This window comes from Rhinopithecus bieti, unplaced genomic scaffold (assembly GCF_001698545.2).
Source record: "Rhinopithecus bieti isolate Rb0 unplaced genomic scaffold, ASM169854v2 scaffold_28547, whole genome shotgun sequence".
NCBI lineage: Eukaryota > Metazoa > Chordata > Mammalia > Primates > Cercopithecidae > Rhinopithecus > Rhinopithecus bieti.
This window is the reverse complement of record NW_016813480.1, coordinates 1,608,195-1,629,686: the sequence shown is the minus strand read 5'-3', so window position 1 is coordinate 1,629,686 and position 21,492 is coordinate 1,608,195. Positions and strand designations below refer to the sequence as shown.

The following is a 21,492-nucleotide window of genomic DNA, read 5'->3' as shown; positions in this document are numbered from 1 at the left end:
TATGTGTTTGTGGGTTATCTTGTTTTTTAAATTGCGTGTTGGACATTCAAGTAATTCCTCTTTTATCTTGGGTAGGTATTTGTTGACTGACCAAAACAGGATGCGAAGTGTAAATGACATCATGCCCATGATTGGTGCTCGATTTTATACTCAATTGGATGCTGCTCAAATGAGAAATGATGTCATAGAGGAAGACCTTGCAAAGGTAAAGAGTGTAACTTTTTTGTTGTTCTTTTTTTTGAGACAGAGTCTTGCTTTGTCACCCAGGCTGGAGTGCAGTGGTGCTATTTCGGCTCACTGCAACCTCCACCTCCCGGGTTCAAGTGATTCTCCTGCCTCAGCCTCCCAAGTAGCTGGGATTACAGGTGCACACCACCACACCCAGCTAATGTTTGTATTTTTTGTAGAGGCAGGGTTTCACCATGTTGACCAGGCTGGTCTCCAGCTCCTGAGCTCAAGTGATCCGCCTGCCTCAGCCTCCCAAAGTGCTGGGATTACAGGCGTGAGCCACCGCGCCTGGCCAGTAAAGAGTGTAATTAAAAGAATGTACACTCAACTTGCATCTGTGTATATAAATATACACAAAATAATCATTGTACTCAATATAATGCCTTATTTGCTAAGATTGCAGATATTTTTGTCGGCTCTGAATGTGTGGTATTTTAATTTCTTATGTCCTCTGGACACTGTTCTTTTCATTCATGGCTTAGCTACAGTCATGTGACAAAAATCTTGGTTTTTCATGTGAGTTACTTTTCCAATTCCTATGGACAGTACCATAATCTTCTTGAGTACCATTATGAAATGCAATGGACATACTGTGTTTGTTTAAAAGTATAACCAAAAGGTGGGGGTGTTAGGATTTATCGTTTAAAGGTAATATTGGTACAGGTTACCAGTTTTTGAAAATTTTGGCTTTTATGTTCAGTTATCTGGAACATTAACATTTTCTCTTTTAAAATGTTTTATAGGAGGTTCAAAATGGAAGACTGTTTAGGCTCCTAGCAAAATTGGGAACAATCAATGAGAGGCCGGAGTAAGGATTTACAGTATTTTACAATATATTTTTAATCAAGAGCACTATTTTGCATAATAAGAATAAGTATGCCTGGTTTTATTTGGGAAGAGAGAAAATTCTTACGTGAAGTGACCTTAAGGTTGTGTTAGCTGTTAAGGTGCTATTTTTGCAACAGCCTAGGTGTGGCTGTCCTTATGAATTTTACACACATGTATACTTACAGAAAATATGCTGCATTAGAAATCTCTTGTGGTTTGCACGTGAGGGCACATTTTATGACTAATACTACCTCTACCCTATCTTCATTTTGAGGAAGAAGTTTCATATCAGTTTACCCTGGTCAGTTTAAATACTTGAGAAATGTCTAATTTTTGCATGCCTCTCACCTTCTATTAAAGTACACTTTTTTTTTTTTTTTTTTTTTTTTTTTTTGAGACAGAGTCTCCCTCTGTCGCCAGGCTGGAGTGCAATGGCACAATCTCGGCTGACTGCAACCTCTGCCTCCCGCGTTCAAGCGATTCTTCTGCCTCAGCCTCCCGAGTAGCTGGGACTACAGGTGCACGCCACCATACCCAGCTAAGTTTTGTATTTTTAGTAGAGATGGGATTTCCCCATGTTGATCAGGATGGTCTTGAACTCCTGACCTCAGGTAATCCACCCACCTTGGCCTCCCAAAGTGCTGGGATTACAGGCGTGAGTCCCACGCTTGGCCTGAAGTACACTTTTTTTAGCCATCGTATCAGTGGCATTGGAAAGGCATTACCTTTTACACTATTTGTCACTTAGTTCCACCTCATTTGTAAGTTAATGTTAACCATATATACATAAGCAGAGTTGATGTTTGTATTACATAACTGTCAAAGACAGGTAGAATAGAATTTGCAATTATTATGACTGTAGTGTAAGTTACATTTCAGGAATGTTTGATTTGTTAATAGAGATAGGTGAGAGATAAATACTACTACTTGAGGGATTTTTTTTTAAAACCATGAAATTGAAGTCCATTTGCTTTTCTTCTAAGTCAAAAGACTCATTTAATGTTTTCCCTAATAATTTTTCTAAATGAAGAGAACATAATACATGTTAAACCATTTTTAATAAACTCTTTTGGCTGTTTCTTCTAGCGTTTATCTCTTTACTTTAAAGTGTATGTTTATAGTTCTATTCTTGATTTCTCCCCCAATCTATAATTCAGGTAATGACTCATCCTCTTCCCTACACATGTGCACATGTGTGCACACACACACACACATGCACACGAGTTGAATTCTGTATTTAGTGTTACAAAACACCTTTCCATATGGTCAAAAATAGATAATGTATCAGTTCCTTTTTTTCCCTCCCACCTAGAGAACTGGCTGTAGATCTTCCACCCTTCCTGTTCCTATCTGGGCTGGTTGCGCTTTAGGCCTGCACATGCTTACACTTTCGAACTAGAACTTCCCTTCGCTATTATCTGGGAATTCTCATTATCTCTCTGTGTTGGATACCCTGGTTTCTTGCTTTTTTTCTTTGTTTATTTTTTTATTTTTTTTGGACTTTGTGGAGCATGTCTTTGTAGCTTCCTGAAAAAGGTGAGTTTAGTCTTGCAAATTTGAAAATGGCATTATTCTACTTTCACACATTATTGATACTGTGAGTGCATATAAAATTCTAGATTGTCCTCAGGAAATGTTATCCTTTTTTTTTTTTTGAGAGGAAATCTCTCTGTATCCCCCAGGCTGGAGTGCAATGGGGCGATCTCGGCTCTCTGCAACCTCCGCCTCCCAGGTTCAAGCGATTCTCCTGCCTGAGCTTCCTGTGTAGCTGGGATTACAGGCGCACACCACGATGCCCAGCTAATTTTTGTATTTTTGGTAGAGACGGGGTTTCACCGTGTTGTCCAGGCTGGTCTTGAACTTCTGACCTCAGGTGATCCACCTGCCTCTGCCTCCCAAAGTGCTAGGATTACAGGCATGAGCCACTGCGTCCAGCCAGAAAATTATTCTTATTAATTAAAATTTTAAAATAGATTGTCTATGAATAAAGTAAAAAGTAGGAAAAGTTTGCAGTGAAAACTGTAGAAGTCTCTCTTTCATACCTGACATCCCCAATATCTATTCCCAGTTGCCCCATCTGTCTATATTTTAGTTTCTTCTGTATTATTCCAGAGTTACAAATACAACTATATATTCTTATCCCCTCCCTCTTTAAAGATATAAAAATTGTAAACCATATACAGTATATTTTGTCATAACTGTGTATTTTAGAAATCTTTATATATGTTTAGTATATGCCAAGCACTATTCAAAATAGTTTACAAATAGGACCTAACTTATTCCTCATAACAACCCTGTGATGGAGTTACCATTGCTATTCCTATTTAACAGAGTAACTGCAGCATAGAGAGGTGAAATAACTTAAACGAAGATTGCATAATTAATAAGTATATGATCCAGGACTCTAGTCTAGACAGTATGGTTCCAGAGTGTGTGCTCCTATCCACTGTGCTGTGTGTCTCCTCACACTTTATGGCCTGATAGTAGTATATCCTGCGGATATATTATAGTATATTTCCCCAGTTCCTTATGGGTGGGCATTTGGGCTGTTTTCAGCCCTTTGCTAGGGTGGGCGATACTGTAGGGACTAACTTGTGCATACTTAATCTTATATATATGTACATATGGGCCAATTGTGATTGCTAGGTCAGTCGGTACGTCACAATAATTTCGTAACTATTGGAGAATAGTTTACCTGTGTGTAATTCATGAGACTGCCTCACCAAAATACTCTTTTCAAACCCTTAGATTGTAGTCAACCTTGTAGGTGAGAAATTGAATTTAAATGCAGTTTTATGTTCTATTTACTCTTAACGAGCATGTTTGAGTATCTCTTTTGTGCTATTGATCCATTCTTCTGTCCTGTTCAATTCGTATCCTTTGCCCATCTTTATTTTCAGTTGGATTGTTTGTCTTTCTTATTGATATATAAGAGCTAAAGAGATTCACTCTTTTTGTGATTTTTTTTTAACTGCTCATTTCCCACCCTTGGAGACATTTGTGTATGTACTGTAATTGACCAAATTTATTATATGCTTCTGGATTTTGAATCATAGTTAGAAAGCCTCTTTCTACTCGAAGATGACGAGGGAACTATTTCATGTTTTTTTCCAGAACATTTGTGGTTTCATTTCTTCATATTAAAAATGTTTTATGTAGTTAGAAATTATATCAGGCGTAAGGTGTTAAGTCCATCTCCCCTTGTCGCCAAGACTACCTAGTAGTCCAAAAGCTATTTATTGAATAGTTGAACAATCTAGCTTTTCCCCACTGGTTTGAAGCCACGCCTCTCCCATACTATTTTAATTCAATCATGAAATTGAATTTTGAAATCTAGCAGTATTGTTTCCTATCTCCATTTATTGGGCACCACTTTGTTATTTTCCTAATACTATTTGATTTTCTGTACAAATTCTAGAATCAGCTTCTTTAGTTAAAAAAAAAAAAAAACCAATAAACCTGATGGTTTCTTAATAGGGAAGATAGCCTGTTTGTCATGTTTAAACTCTGGGAACATTTGTGGTTTTAGATGTTGAGTCATCTTATCCAAGATCATGGTATGTCATTCTAGTTGTTGATGTCTACTTTTGTATTCTTCAGTAGTATTTAAGTTGTTTTTTATATAGTTATAGCATACTGAGTGTGTGTTCTTAGGTATTTCATCTTGTTGCTATTATAAATGAGAAAATTTCCCCCATTGTGTCTTCTTGTTGTTTGTGTATATGAGAATTCTTGATTTCTTTAAATTTTATGCTCTAATACCTTACTGTTTGGGTCGTTTTCAGTAGATTCTCTTCGAGTTTCCCAGGTGTTTAATTATATCATCTGCAAATAATGATAGCTTCCTTCCCAGTTTCTATACTTCTAATTTCTCTTGAGTGATTGTGTTAGTGGGTACTTTCGGTACATAGATAAATAATAGTGATGATAGTTCAGAATTTGAAGCATTGTTCCTTTTAACTTCCAGGCAGATTCAAAGCCATTTTCTTTATAAATCTTTTCTTTCCTCCTTTTGGTGTTTTTTTTTGTTTTTTGTTTTTTGTTTGTGACTGATGTTCAGAAATTCACAGTGATGTTCCTTGGTGTGGGTTTTGAGTCATAATGATGGATTAACAGGTGTGAACCCATTTAATCTTGGAAACTTAACGTCCTTCAGTCCTGGGACATGGTCTTCATTGTTTCTTTAATAACTTCTTTTCCTGGAATTCTCATCGCTCAGATGTTAGACCTTTGCAATTGATTTTCAAATATTCTCTTCTATTTTATATCTCTAATTTCTTTTGTCCTACTTTCTGGGCAGTTATCTCAATTATATTTTTCTAAAATTAAAGGTTTTTTTCTAATTCTTTGAATTTTAAATTTCTGCTATCATATTTTATTTTCCAAGAACAATTCTGTTTTCTGAATATTTGTCTTGTACCATCTAATTCTTGTTTTTCTGAGGCCATCAATTAATAGATTTTTACTGGTGGTTGGTGTTTGTCTTAGTTTTAAGTTTTGTTCTGTTTTCCCTACAGTATCTCATAGGAATCAAGAGTTTGCTTTATTTTGTTTTGTTTTGTTTTGTTTCCTCCTCAAAAGATTTCTGATACTTAGCTGCCTGTTCGTATTAAAATAAGGTCCTAAAAGCCAATGGGAAGCCTGTGTGAGTGCAGGGATTATAGAATGTTGAACCTTTCTGTATGATAAAGCAGTGTGATGTTGTTATACATGATTTTTGGTTTGTTTTTGGTAGACTCTCAAGTATTGTCATTTGTCTTGGACAGGTCAGCATCCCCTGAAAAGAATCTTCCAACCTCTGCTGTCTGTGATATAAGCCTGACAAGCCAGGTTTGGGAACCACACAGAGGGGAAAGCATTTGTTCAATAGGGTGTCATCCAGCACTCCTCAGCTCTTCACCTTCTGGTTTGCTTGGCATCCCTGAGGCTCGAGCTTCTCTCATTCACCCTTTTTAGAAAGTAAAACCTCCAGATTTTTGCCAGACAGAGGTGGGGGTGGGGTTAAGAGATGGGTTATCTGTTTGCTGTTTATAGAACCTTTTCTCAATTCTCCTATTTTCATCCTTAGTCCAAACTTGCACTTTTAGTAGTCCTTTATGGCTTCAGTTTCTGAGCTATGCCAGTGTGGGTGGCTTGCTTCCTGTGGGCACCCTCTTCCCACATCCCCTGTAGAATTAGGGTTCAGTTTTGTCAGGTCTACTAAGTCATCCCACTTACCTATCTGCCTCTGCATTCCAGATGTTCATGATTATCTCTTGTTCACTGTTGTTGCTTTTTCTGATCCCTTTGTCCTTGTGTTTATATCCTTTTTTAGACATTTACTGTCAATTTGATGGGCTGTTGAAAGGGAGCAGAGATAAATGGGTATTTAGTCTTCATTTTAATTGGAAGTCCTTGGAGTGACCTTTGCAAAACATATATATATGATTGTGCTAAAACCATATGGTGAGCTTCTCCTCTGGTTCTTAGAATAAAGACCCAGTTTTAAAACATGACCTAAGCTGTGTAGTCTGATCCCTACCTACTTCTCATCCTGGTCTCGAATCTGCCTTTTACTTAATTTTCTGTCCTCATGCCCCATTCTTTGTTCTTGTCTTCACTCTGTCGCTTTCCTTGCCCTCACTCTGTCTTCTTCTTTTTGGCTCTTTTCTCCCCCAACCCATTCAGACACATGACCTTCCTTAAGTTTCTTCAGTGCTCCATGCAAATACCTATCTCTGACGAAGGAGCATCCCTCTTCTGGGAAGGGCAGCCGCTACTTCCTCTGGAAAACCTTCCTTGTCCCGCTAGAAGAACTCATGTTTCTGTTTTTATGTCATATCCCTTTTAGGAGCATTATGTAAATATGCAGTTACAGCTTTCTTTGATTATTTGAATAACGTCTGTTTCCTATTAAACTGTAAATTCCTAAGGTCACTGAAAACTCACAGTGGTCATCTGCTTCTTTACAGCTTGCTTTCACGTGGAATGGTAGGAAACTGATATTTACTTCCTTTTGTTTGCTAAACATTTTCTATTTTATACATATTGGTGAAGTAGAAGGTGTATCTGACCTCTCTGTATTCTGTAACCTACAGAGTGGGAGGAAGAAAAGAAGATTTAAGACATTTTATCTTTTCATTTTATCTAATAGTGGGGCTGAAATAAAGAGGTCGTATAAAATAGGAATGCGTAAGGGATAATTTCCCCCTGACAGTTGCTAACTGAAAACTGGAATTCATCTACTTACTAGTTCAGTCAGATTGTTTTTTAAAAACACTGTACCAGACTCCCTCCCAATTTTTTATTTATTGGGAAAAAAATAAAATTAAACTGGTTTGGAGTCTAAAAAATAGACATATGGCCACAGAGCATACAGCATGAGTTACTGAGGTAAAATGTTAATTTCCCCCAGGTTTCAGAAGGATCCAACTTGGTCAGAGACCGGAGACCGTTATCTGTTGAAACTCTTTAGGGATCATCTTTTTCATCAGGTGACAGAAGCGGGTGCTCCCTGGATTGACCTCAGTCATATCATTTCTTGTCTTAACAAGGTAATTTGTATTTAGATTTTTAAGATCATAATTCTGCCTATAATGTGTATAGAGTTGTATCTTCTACAAATACTAGGGGACATAAGAAATCAGGATGTACTCTTACAGTAGCCTGTAAGACATTTTATTAATAACACTTTTTACAGCGGGAGGATTTTTTAAATAACCTGCATGAATAATTTTTTTGGGCGATGGAAGACAGAGTCTTGCTGCTCTGTTGCCCAGGCTGGAGTGCAGTGGCATGATCTTGGCTCACTGCACCCTCCGCCTCCCGGGGTCAAGCAATTCTCCTGCCTGAGCCTCTCAAGTTGCTGGGATTACAGGCACCCATCACCACGCGCAGCTAATCTTTGTATTTTTAGTACAGACAAGGTTTCGCCATGTTGGCTACGCTGGTCACGAACTCCTGACTTCAAGTGATCTGCCTGCCTCAGCCTCCCAAAGTGGTAGGATTACAGGTGTGAGCCACTGCGCCTGGCCTTCATGAATCATTTTAGAATGTTTTATTGTGGATCTTTTTATTATGATAAAGTGTTACAAAATGACTGCTTCCCTCCTTTATGCAATGTTTTGTTTACATGTGGTTTTGTTATGCCACATAAAACAATGAGTAGTAAAAACCAAAAAAATAAATTTATGTTTATTTTTTAAAAATTGAACCCCTTCTGAATCATTATGAGTTATGTTGGGTGTTATCAAATTATTTATTATTAACTATAGGTATTATAATCAAGTAGTAAATGATAAAAGCACAATACTAGTGACATTAGTTACTAGCAGGTTCAGCTGTTATAAATGGTGAATTTGATGATTAGATGAATTAAGTAGATTAAAAAATAGATCATAAATTTATTTGAGAGGTGAGGTGAGCTTTTTTTTTTTTTGAGATAGGGTTTTGCTCTGTCACCCAGACTATAGTGCAGTGGCAATTATGGCTCACTGCAGCCTTGACTCCCCAGGGCTGCAGTGATCCTCCCTCCTGCCTCAGACTCCTGAATAGCTGGGACCACAGGCACATGCCACCACACCCAGCTAATTTTTGTCCTTTTGGTAGATACAGATTTCACCATGTAGACTGGTCCCAAACTCCTGAGATCAAGCAATCCACCCACCCGCAAAGTGCTGGGATAATAGCGGTGAGCCACCATGGCCAGCAGCATTGTGTTTTAGCAAAGGTTGAGAAAGACAAAAATTACAGAGAAAAGAAAGAAGACATTTTCCTTATGAATTACTTGGCATTATGAAGTTTAGAACTGGTCTCCAGGAGTAAATGTAGTCTCTGTATAGATTTATGTATAAACCAGGAGCTGGCAAGCCATGGCCTGCAGGCCAAATCCATTCTATGGGCCTATTTTTTTTATAGCCTGAGAGCCTTGAATAGTTTTACATTTTTAAAGAGTTGTAAAATAAACAGTAAGCCAAACCTAAAACGTTTACTGTCTGACCCTTTATAAAAACATTTACTGACTCTTGTCTAAACTTTCCTAAATTATAAGTACTACAGGAAAAAATATCTACTGTAGCACATGATTTAGAACTATTAATGTACAGTGTGGTAACCCTTCAGGGAAAATGTTATGGTTTGTTTTTAAGCACTACTTTGCCTTCTTTTAACTTCCGTAAAACTCTATAGGGAGTATTGTCAATAACCTACATTAAGACTGCACAAAACTGGCCAGGCGCGGTGGCCCACGCCTGTCTAATCCCAGCACTTCGGGAGACTGAGGCACACGGATCGCCTGAGGTCCAGAGTTGGAGACCAGCCTGGCCAACGTGGAAAAACCCCATCTCTACTAAAAACGCAAAATTATCTGGGCATTGGTGGTGCATGCCTGTAATCCCATCTACTTGGGAGGCTGAGGCAGGAGAATGGCTTGAACCCAGGAGGCAGAGGTTGTAGTGAGCCAAGATTGCACCATTGCACTCCAGCCTGGGCAATAAGACTGCACAAAACTATATGTATCACTGAACTAATTCAGTATGAGTTATATATTTATTTTCCCTTTATTTCTCTTAGGGGAAAAACCTTTTCTTGAGAGCAGTATGTAGAAAATAATTCTGTCAGATTTTAGAACATAGTATCAGAGCACCAGTAATTAAAAATACATAGAACCAGCCGGGCGCGGTGGCTCAAGCCTGTAATCCCAGCACTTTGGGAGGTCGGTCGAGACGGGCGGATCACGAGGTCAGGACATTGAGACCATCCTGGCTAACCCGGTGAAACCCCGTCTCTACTAAAAAATACATAAAACTAGCTGGGCGAGGTGGCGGGCGCCTGTAGTCCCAGCTACTCGGGAGGCTGAGGCAGGAGAATGGTGTGAACCTGGGAGGCGGAGCTTGCAGTGAGCGGAGATCCGGCCACTGCACTCCAGCCTGGGTGACAGAGCAAGACTCCGTCTCAAAAAAAAAAAAAAAAAATACATAGAACCAGAACAAACATTGACAAGTAGATAATATGGAATAAGCCATGGACAGTTGCCTTAAGCAAAGACCATTTAATGAAGGATAATATTCATTAAATTCATCAAAGACCATTCAATAATGAAATTATCAATAATGAAATTAGGATAATTGAAAATTTGAAGAAAATTATATTTCACATCATGAACTAGCTAGTAGTAAATAATACCCCAAATCTGAAGTGTGACAATATTCTAAGTTTGAAAAGAGTGTGATAAATTGGAAGGATGGCCAGATTGATTATACAAAATTAAGATTTTTATTTATAAGCTTATTTTGCTAGAAGTAATGACAGAAATTATCTGGTAAATGATTTGGATGTTTGAGCCTTCAGTGAGTTGTAAACATATGTTAATTTTGTATCAATTAATGAAATTTAAAAGTACATTGAAAATAACAAAGTGAAAACCGTAACAAGACCAGTGGACAGTCAAAGGGTCAGTATTTATGCTTTATAAAGACCTCACTGGAATATTACTGTCAAATTCCATTAGGGTCGTGGGTAAAGATCATATACTAGCATTTCCACAAGCAGAAATACCAAAGTAAATGTATGAAAAAAACTTTGATAATAGTAGTTAAAATCTAAATGTAAATAGCAAGGTGCTCATTTGCTGTGGGGTTGTGGGAAAAGTATTAAAAACTTATAAATTCACGGTGTCTGATATGCTTTGGAAAACAATTTGGTTCTATGTACTAAGCTATAAACCACTTCTACTTTATTTTTTTGTGTTTTAAAATTTTAAAGGCCAATTTCTTAATACTTTACTTTTTTAAGTAATATTTATACTTCTAAGTATTTTTCCTAAGGAAAAAAATACTTCCTACAGAAGAAAAAAATTAAGTAGATGAGTATGTTCATTGCATTGTAATTCATGATGCCAAAAATGGAAGATATTGGGAGAAAAATTATTGAGCATCAACTGGGTAGACTACAATGCAAGCGAGCATTAAACGTGAAGGGATAGTTAGAAACAGAGGGCAGTGTTTGTGTGAAAACGTCTGAGTCGAAAATTATGTGCATACTGGTGAATGATGTAAAGTACTTAGGGATGTCGGAAAGGGAATGTGACAAATTTAGAGATTTTATTTATCTTTGCTGCAAATGTAGATAGATTCTTTTCTGCATGTTATGAATTCGTATCTTGTGGATATATTGTTTCAGCTAGATGCTGGTGTGCCAGAAAAAATAAGCCTGATTTCCAGAGATGAGAAGAGTGTACTCGTGGTGACCTACAGTGACTTAAAGCGCTGCTTTGAAAATACTTTTCAAGAACTGATTGCAGCTGCGAATGGTCAGTTGTAGTATTTGCTGAAAAAGCACGCAGGACATGGCTAAGGAACTTAACCAATAGCAAATTGCACTACAGCTGAACTTTTCATCATCTCATTCACATTTGGGAAACGAACAGGAGATGAGCGAAGCTGCTTGCACTTCAGTCAGGTACACTGTTACTTGAAAGGAAGAATGTTTCACTTACCCAAGAGCTATGGCTGCCATTGGAGGCTGTATCTGTGAAGAATTTATTTTAGATTTAGGAGCACCATCAGGTGAATGATGTTCCTGCTTTTGTTTTTTCCACTTGTATATGCACTAATTTTAATTTTTTAAAGACTTTTTCTGATCTTTGAACTTTTGCCACATTGTATACTTATTAAGGGAGACTGTTTGCAAGGACATTTTTGGGAAGCAATGCTGGGCAGCGTTTTTGCCATTGAGGGTTGCAGAATTTGCTCTTTTTGGGACGGGTTGCCCTGAATAACATTATGGACCAGGTAAATAATTTCATAGAAGTTCAGTATAGTACGTCATTCTTGTAAGAGTATTGTATGCAAGCTCTCTGTATGCCACCCACTGTTAGTTCAAATTGAGATTTTTTGTTTTGTTTTGTTCGTAAGAACAAACCAAGAAAATACCAGTGAATTGTTGGATATGAGTTCCCCTGTTAGTTGATTTAAATCCTTTCTGAATAAAGATCAGATAAACAGTAACTGAAGGAGCATGTACAGCTCTTTCCTTCAAATTCAACTAGAGCCTTTTTAAAAGACATTTGCCTGCTAGTCAGATACATTTACATTTATGCAAATTTTTTAAATAGGAGAAAATTAAGAAATTGTGTTAAAGGCCTAAAGTTCAGGAGTATATTACTTTAGGTTCTTTCCAGTTTGCTTTTTTTTTTCTTTCTTTCTTTTTTTTTTTTTTTTTGTATGAAGTTCTGCTCTTTGAACCACAGCTTTATTATGGTCCTTTACACTGGAGACAGACACAGAGACACTGTTCAGAAGATGAACTAAACTCAGCAGTGGTCTGGTATCAAGAGCTTTCTGATGTTTTACAGCCTGAATTTGGAGGGATAACGATCTGCTGTGCCTTTGCAGTCACTGCTTAGCCCAAAGTAATAGTACTTTTGATAATAACTCACTCTGTGCGATATTCCTGAATAAGTCCATCTCAAAAGTTTGGAATTTTCCTCCTCTTAACTTTCTTAATATTTGGACATGCAGTTGTCGCCAAACTTGGGTATTCATGGAATTTCTAGTAAATGAAATACCTATACTTTGATACTGAAGACTGCCAAATACATAGGAATTTTCTTTCTTAAAATCAGTAATGAAGACTCTATCTCCTTTCCCAGCACTGAATGTTTTACTAGCACTGGGTGCTCACCATGCAACGATGAAGAAAATGTGGAAACTCAAAAGGTCAGGACAGACTCACAAGCACTTGCAACTGATGTTACTGTCTTCAATTTTAATAATTACACATATTTGTATATTTCAGAGAAGTTTTAGTATTTCTCTGTTCACTTTTATAAGCTTTAAAATGATTTTCTCTGCCTTGAGATTTGCATCAAGAAAAAGCACCTCTCTTCACCTGAAAGCTTTGAAGACTAGAGACACGCTTTACACGTTTTAACAAGTATATTGAGTCCACGTTTGGTAGCATCAGTTGTTGAGTTAAAAAGAAAATTATTGCATTTGATCTGGATGGATTTTAAAAGAACATAATGTTCAATATTAAAAGGATAATTAACATTTGCCACCGTAATGTTCTTTTTTATGTAAAAAGAACAAGAACTTGGAGACATTAACATACAAAAGTCTTTTATCATTAGCTCATGTATTTGAGGAAGAGCAGCTGTCTTTTTATATGTTTTTTGACAAATCATATTGTAATTCTTTTGTACAAAAAAGAACTACTTGTATTCTAGAAGAAATATGAAATGCTTAATTTATAAGCGGGCTGGAGATTTTTTCCAATATTGTTTTCTTTGAAAATGAAAGGGGATCATCTATTTAGTTTTGGGGTCTGGGAACTTTTTGAAAATTTAATTTGTGGACCAATGTTTTGTGAAAGCTGAAGAGGGCAGGGGTTAAAATAGGGCTTGAATTTCTCATTCTGTATAGACCAGCAAACTTCCCTCTGCAAGGCAAGTTTACATCACAAATCCAAGAATGTTTGCATCCTAAACGCTAGTTTGCTTCAGCCCCTAGTTAACCTCAGGACTTGGTTTGCATATAAAAGGTAGACAGCTGATATGTTTTCATGAATAAATACTGTCAGCCAGAAAAGGTTGGTGTCAGGTAATGCATATTTTTTTAAGCCTTGTTTTATATTTATTTTCATTTAGTTTTATTGGGAATGGTTTTCAAAGAACTCTCAGTTCTGCCTAGGTGTTTTTGGGGGAGCCCTGTTTTCCATAGTGTAATTCCATTTAAGAGGTTGTCTAAAAGTCTTTTTAATTCATAGAAAGATTTTAATATCTTGAGAGTAGTCAAATTAAGGATATAAACTTTCCACACCTTCCTGTCGTGACAGATAAAAGCACAGAAAGGACAACCCTTGAAATCATGTAACATTGGTCATTTCCAGTTTTTGTACCTGTTTTAAATTCTGTTAGTGTATTTACTTCATTGTAAATATTTTTGAGGGTACCTTTGTATTTTGCTTTTGACCTTGGTTCTGTGACTTGGATGTCAGCATCTTCCCTAAAAAGCACCAGTATGTTAAGTTCTAATGTCATGACCCAATTTGTGTTATTCATCTTTAATCCTGTTTTCAGTCTCTATGTGTACAGCAGTATTTTTAATAAAGAATTACAGAGATAACTTTGTTCTTTTCTTGCACTGTTCATATAACAAGATGATGTTTATCTTACGATTGGGTTTTAAAAGGTTGGTTATTTCCTCTGCATTTTGGAGGAATTTTTGTATATGGATGAATTGGCAGCATTTTTTTTTTTTTTTTTTTTTTTTGAGAAGGAGTCTCGCTCTGTCGCCCAGGCTGGAGTGCAGTGGCCGGATCTCAGCTCACTGCAAGCTCCGCCTCCCGGGTTCACGCCATTCTCCTGCCTCAACCTCCCGAGTAGCTGGGACTACAGGCGCCCGCCACCTTGCCCGGCTAGTTTTTTGTATTTTTTAGTAGAGACGGGGTTTCACCATGTTAGCCAGTATGGTCTCGATCTCCTGACCTCATGATCTGCCCGTCTCGGCCTTCCAAAGTGCTGGGATTACAGGCTTGAGCCACCGCGCCCGGCCAGCAAATTTATTCATTAATTTATCAAATAGTCCTTAAGTCTTACCTCCTGTGTCCTTGGATCTGTTCTAGGCACTAAGACAGATATGGGGACTTGGTGTTTACAGAATATATAGTTATACCCAGACATCTTAATATAATACATGACTAACAGTATAGTTCAGGAGAGAAGACTACTCATGAGAAAGCATAGGGAATGATACATAGCCAGTCTTTGATTTAATACTTAATGTATCATATAGGTGAGGGGCATCCCTTCCCCCAAATTCTCCAGAATCATTATTTAGACTATAAGGACAGATAAAATGTGGCAAAATGTTAACATTTGTTGAACCTAGGTAGTTAGTATTTAGTGTTGAGTTTTTTTCCTGTGCATTGAAATGAAAAGTTGAAAACAAAAAACAATATGGTAAGCACCCCCACCCCCACCCCCCAACTACTGTTTCACTTCCGGAGGTTTCAGTTACCTGAAGTACAGTTAAGATATTTTGAGGCAGGGAGACCATTTTCACTCAACTTCTATTTTAGTATATTGTTATAATTTTCTCGTTATTTTGTTAATCTCTTGCTATGCCTAATTTATAAATTAAACTATCATAAGTGTGTATGTACAGGAAAAAACATAGTGTATATATAGGGTTTGTACTATCCACTGTTCAGGCATTCATGGGGGGTCTCGGACCATATCCTTCATGGATAAGGGGCAACTACTAGACAGATGTGGTAAGGTGCTTGAGGCATAGGTGAAGGGTAATTAGAATAAAAAGGAGAGATTATTTCCAGCAGCATGACTTGGTTTTAGGAATTCAGAGGTGAGAAGAAGTGCAAGGAGGGCTTTTGTGTAGAGGATATTGAAAGAAATTGTGGATTCAGATGGAAATCAAATGACCATTGTAGGTCATGGGATAAAAGGTAGACTAGTCTCCTAGAATGGAGTGTTTGGAGGATCTTTTAGCTTTAAATTTCTTAGGAGGAAACATTAGGAATATTGTTTTGTTTTTTGAGACAAAGTCTAGCTTTGTCACCCAGGCTGGCATGATCTGGGCTTGCTGCAACCTCTGCCTCCTAGGCTCAAGCGATTCTCCTGCCTCAGTCTCCCAAGTAGCTGGGATTACAGGTGCCCACCACCATGCCTGGCTAATTTTTGTATTTTTAGTAGAGACAGGGTTTTACCACATTGATGAGGCTGGTCTTGAACTCCTAACCTCAAGTGATCCACCCGACTCCGCCTCCCAAAGTGCTGGGATTACAGGTGTGAGTCACCACATCTAGCTTGCTCATTCTTTAGTTTATTGGATGCCTGTTATATGCCAGGCATTGTTCTAGGAACAAAGAGAAAAGCTGTGACCGCAACAGACAACAATTTTCTGCTGCTTAAGAGTTCCCATTCTAGCAGGGAGAAGACAGATAACATGGTACATTAGCAGGTAATAATGGTTTTGAGAGGAGAGCAGAGTAAATGGTGTGAGTTGACAGATTTGGCAAATAAAAATACAGAACACCTAGTTGAATCTGAATTTTGGATAAATGGATGACTTGTTTTAGCACGAGTATATGTATCTCAAGTATTGCATGGGACATACACTAAAAAGTGGTATGTCCCAGTGTTGCATGGGACATACATATACACTAAAACGTTCTCTGTTTGTCTGCGATTCACATTTCCTTTGGCCATCCTGTGTTTCGTCTTGCAACTCTAGATATGAGGAGTGTGGTTGGTGGGGCTACAATTTCACATGGGGTGGTGGTCTGGAAAGGAGGCCTCACAGTATGTGAGCAAGGACTTGAAGGAAATGGAGGAGTCTGCCATGTGGATATCCAGGGGTAAAGTATTCAAGTGAGGGAATGTGTCAAGAGCCTTTGCAGAACAGCGACTGTGGTGGAGCGAATGTGGTAGAGCCAAGTTAAGTAGGAATGACGTCAGAAAGGTCTGTAGGGAAGGGGTGTGTCCTGTGGACCATTTTAAGTATTTTGGCTTTTACCCTCAGTAGAAGAGGAAGCTGCACCGGGCGCGATGGCTCACGCCTGTAACCCCAGCACTTTGGGAGGCCGAGGCAGGCAGATCACGAGGCCAGGAGATGGAGACCATCCTGGCTAACACGGTGAAACCCCGTCTCTACCAAAAATACAAAAAATTAGCCGGGCGTAGTGGCGGCGCCTGTAGTCCCAGCTACTCGGGAGGCTGAGGCAGGAGAATGGCAGGAACCCGGGAGGCGGAGCTTGCAGTGAGCCGAGACCGCGCCACTGCACTCCAGCCTGGGCGACAGAGTGAGACTGTCTAAAAAATAAAACATAAAAGAGGAAGCTGCAGGAGGATTTTCAGCAGAAGAGTAACATGATAGGACATTTTAAAAGGATCACTCTGGCTACGACGTTGTGAACAGACTGAGGGAGGAAGTGAGGTGCTGGCGTGATGGGAAACTCTCACAGCATCCAAGTGAAGGATGTTGGATTTCAAAACCCATGTCTTTTGAGTTTTGGTGGTTTTTTGTTTTGTTTTGTTTGAGACGGATTCTCCATCGCCCAGGCTGGAGTGCAGTGGCGTGATCTTGGCTCACTGCAACCTCTGCCTCCTGGGTTCAAGTGATTCTCCTGCCTCAGCCTCCCGAGTAGCTGGCACCTGCCACCGTGCCCGGCTAATTTTTATATTTTTAGCAGAGACGGAGTTTCACCATGTTGGCCAGGCTGGTCTCGAACTCCTGACCTCAGGTGATCCACCTGCCTCAGCCTCCCAAAGTGCTGGGATTACAGGCGTGAGCCAAAGCGCCCAGCCATCTTTGAGTTTTAAAACCCACCTGTGGCTGAGTGCAGTGTCTCACACCTGTAACCCCAGCACTTTGGGAGGCCGAGGCAAGTGAATCACCTGAGGTCAGGAGTTCCAAGACCAGCCTGGCCAACATGATGACAGAGCGAGACTGTCTCAAAAAAAAAAAAAAAAACCGATGGAGTAGGGTGATAGCAGTAGAGGTGGTGCAGAGTGACTGGACTCCAAATATGTTTTAAATGTAGAGCCAACAGGGATGTCCTGATTCACTGGATATGGACAAAGAAGAGAGAAGTCAGGAATGACTCTAAGATTTTGGCTTGCTGGCCAGGCGCAGTGGCTCACACCTGTTAATCCCAGCACTTGGGAGGTCAAGGTGCACAGACCACCTGAGCCCAAAGTTTGAGACAGGCCTGGGCAACATAGTGAGACCTCATCTCCACAAAAAGTAAAATTGACCAGGCGTGGTGTCATGCACCTGTAGTCCCAGCTACTCCCAGCTACTCAGGAGGCTAAGGTGGGAGGATTGGTTGAGCCCAGGAGGTCAAGGCTGCAGTACACCAAGATCGTGCCACTGCACTCCAGCCTGAGTGACAAAGTAAGACCCTGTCTCAAAAAAAAAAATTTTTTTTTTGGCTTGATGCTGACAGATAGAGGATTCTACTGAATTGGAAGAGACTGGCTGCTGTCTATGGGAGCACCTTCAGTTGGCCTCCATATGGCTTAGGTTTCTCCAAGTATGGCCGCTGGGTCCCTCGGGGAACCGTTGAAGAGTGAGTATATCAAGACTCAGGAAATGCATGATCTTTTCTGACCTGGCCTCCAAGCCATGCAGTGTCCCTTCTTTCACATTCCGTTGATCACAAGTGAGTCCTAAAGCCAGCTCTGATTCTAGGGGAGGGGACATTGCCAAAGGTCGTGCGGGATGGGAGATATTCTTGCAGCTATCTTGAAAAATACAATAGAATATCTTTGAAAAATACAGTACAATATCTTTGAAAAAATACACCAGTATTTAAAAAAAATACAGTCTGCCAGAGCATCCAGGAGACATGTCAGGTTAGCACTTGTGTATATATGAGTTTAGAGTGTTGCAGCGGGTAGGGAGAATCTGTTCTGTCAATGAAAGTCATCATATGGGTGTCACTGAAAGCCCTGAGATTGGTTGAGATCATGAAGGGAGTTGGTATAGACTGAGAAAAGAAAGCTTCAAGGACGAGCCCTGGAGTAACTAGAGCAATGTTCAAAAGTCAGGGGAAAGAGGTAAAACCAGCAAAAGAAACAGAAGTGGCCAGTGAGATGGGAAGAGGAAAGTATCATGTCCTGGAACCAAACTGAAGTTGTTTTTGTGAGTAAGTGTCAAGCTGTTGACGTGTCAAATAAGAATGGGACTGAGAGTTGGCCATTGGATTTATCAATGCGGAGTCACTGGTGACCTTAGCAAAAGCAGTTTCGGTAAGTGAGTGTGAAAGCTACGTTTGTGTGGGTTTAAGAGGGAGTGGGAGGAGGGGAGTTGGAAACCAGTAATAATAACTAATAACCAACTCGCTCATGGGATTTTGCTGTAAAGGGAAATAGAGAAATTGGGTGGTAGCTAGAGGAGAAAGTACAGATGAAAATTTTGTGACATGGGAGAAATAACATGTATGTTCCAGTGGAAGAGGGGAAAATTGATGGTGGGAGGGGGTGGAGAATTGCTAAAGCAATAGCTTCAAGTCTGAGAGGAAAGGACACCGGTGTGTTTGGGGCTGGCCATCTAGAAGGGCTGCACAGTATAAGGGGACATAAGCTTGGAGGTGGGGAGACATGACAAGTGGGGTCTTCGGGTTCTTTAATCTTCCCATTGACGTAAAGGGTATACTAATAGTACCCATCATGTTAGATTGCCTTGAAAATAAGGGTATTCCTTTAAAGCACTCTAAATAGTTGCTGGCACATATTGGGCACTCAAATGATAGTAATGATAGCAATTACTAGCTATCACTGCTTCCCAAATACCAATCTGTGGAACAACATGTGTTCATTAGTTTATTCTAGTACAAATGAAAATGGGAAAAAGAAGGATAATAGAGGTATGTTTTAAATACAAATATATTTTAGTCTGAGATTAAGCCCTTCCACCTTTTCAAATGGGTTTTCTTCTATGAAAAGTTGTGGTACTAAATGGTAGGGGTTTTTTCTTCTTTTAGTAATATCGTATTGAATAATTGCATCCATACACATTCATATATATACACACACGTTCACAAGCAAGTGTGCAGCTCAGTGACTCATCATGAAGTGGGCATACCTGTGCACTGCCCCCCAGATCAGGAAATAGAACATTAGTAGCATCCGGATGGATTTTGTTTTGTATTTTTTTCCCCCTCCCTTACGTGTTCTTAGTTCGCAGAATAGAAGAATGGGCCATCCCCGTGTTGGGATCAAGGATTTTTCTTTTATTTAATTTCCTGGCCTGTGAAACCCAAAAGTCTGGTAATATGTTTAACACTGAGGAGTCCAGTAAACCTTACTAGGCCATACTTCTGCTGGAGGAAAAAATAAAAATAAATTCCCAAATGTACTGTAAGTTTCCAGAGCCATGAGAACATTTCTAAACTATGACGTGACATTGATTCCTCAAGCATTCTTCAAGTCATTTGCCTGAATGACTGATTTTATTCTTATGTTATGAAACCCGTAATACTTTTTAAAGGTTTCAGATTCTTGAAGACAAAATGCCTCTTGCCCTCGAGTTAACTAAAAGTTTACTGAGATTCGTCATTTATCCATTTTTATTGTCTTTGTCCCAAATAAAGTAGGCCTATTTTTTCCCCCTTAAAATATCTTGTATCTAATTTCCTTATGACGTTATTAGGCAGGTAATACTATGACCGCTTTCTAAGACAAAATGTTGGTCACTTATTCAATTGCTAGTACTTATGACCTGAGCTGTTTTCCTAGGATGTAATCCACAAAACAAGACTGAGGAACACTGAGCTGGCATGTGTACTGACACATTCTTGTGTGTCAAGCTTTTGCCTATCATTTTGTGTGGTTTCCTGCAGCATGTGCACACACCCGCTGTGATTATGCTAATGATTTATCAGCTGAAAATGAGTGTTTGGGGACAACTGCCTCTTTTTAATTGAGGGCACTTTTCTCTGTGGCTGGCACTCACACCCAGCATATGCTTTACTTGTTTCACATCCTGTTGATGTTAGGGTTTAGTTTTCTGGGCAATCTGCCTCGTTTGATTTTGTGTTTTACTTACTGTTTGCAGTGTTTGGATTGTTTAGCGCAGCCATTCTCTCTCTAGGACCGATAGAAGCCTCTTTGCCCTCTCTTCAGCAGTTTGCTTTCTTTCTTGTGCTGTTTAATAAAGAACACGAGTCCTCTACCCCCAGGGACACCCGTGACCTCTTGTTTACACTTACAAGCAAATCAGGGAGAAAATATGTACGTTTTTGGAAGTTAATTTTATTATATGAAGATGGTATACAAAATACATTCATCATGACTAGAAATATAGGACCAAACCATGTCTGTCTTATATCTGTAGCATATATTCTTGGTTTGTATAAAAGTAACTTTAAAATTCCAGTTTCCTTAAATAGTTATGCACAAAACACACACACACACACACATACACATATAGTTACACCACTGTTGGCCAAAGATGCACTCCTCCTTTAATCAATTTAAATGAGGCTAGCGAGTAACTCTTTGATGTTTGCATTCTTATGGGCTAGGAAACAAGGCACAGGTCCCTAAAATTAACATCTAGGCGTCACTTCTTGGACTGACAAGATACAGACTTGTATATGGTTTCAGCCCCATTCCACCCACACTGTTCCACATACATTATCTCAGAAACTCTGAAAGGAAGTGCTTGTTCTTTGTTAGTGCCATTTTTGTCATAAATGGCAAATGATTGAAATATTATCAGTTAATTCATGTTTCAATTTTCAGTGCTATTTTAATGAACAAGCATTTGTAACTAGCTCATTATTACAAGCCTCCATTTTTCTTTCTACATTAAGACTCCAGATGGAACCATTCTTTGACTGATGGATGGACTCATGTATGCTACAAACCTGAGTTTGAAGAAGCTGAGTAACGCAATTCTAATGATTTTTCTTTTCTCTTGGAAAGGAGTATTT

The 21,492-nt window shown here is 39.0% G+C and overlaps 1 protein-coding gene across 4 annotated transcripts in view; it reads left to right on the top strand.

Annotated features, from left to right (window-relative positions):
- The window catches only part of PAN3 (poly(A) specific ribonuclease subunit PAN3), a 127,300-nt gene extending 113,137 nt beyond the window's left edge, over positions 1–14,163 (top strand). For 3 of the 4 annotated variants that reach the window (XM_017848498.1, XM_017848500.1, XM_017848499.1), the window contains 4 exons: positions 76–205; positions 972–1,036; positions 7,451–7,589; positions 11,215–14,159. In XM_017848498.1, coding sequence (XP_017703987.1) covers positions 76–205; positions 972–1,036; positions 7,451–7,589; positions 11,215–11,355 — 475 coding nt within the window. In that variant the 3' untranslated portion in view covers positions 11,356–14,159. Of the gene's footprint in view, positions 1–75; positions 206–971; positions 1,037–7,450; positions 7,590–11,214 lie in introns of all 4 variants that reach the window. The other variant, XM_017848497.1, reaches the window with a different exon arrangement.
- Positions 14,164–21,492: the final 7,329 nt, after the last annotated feature.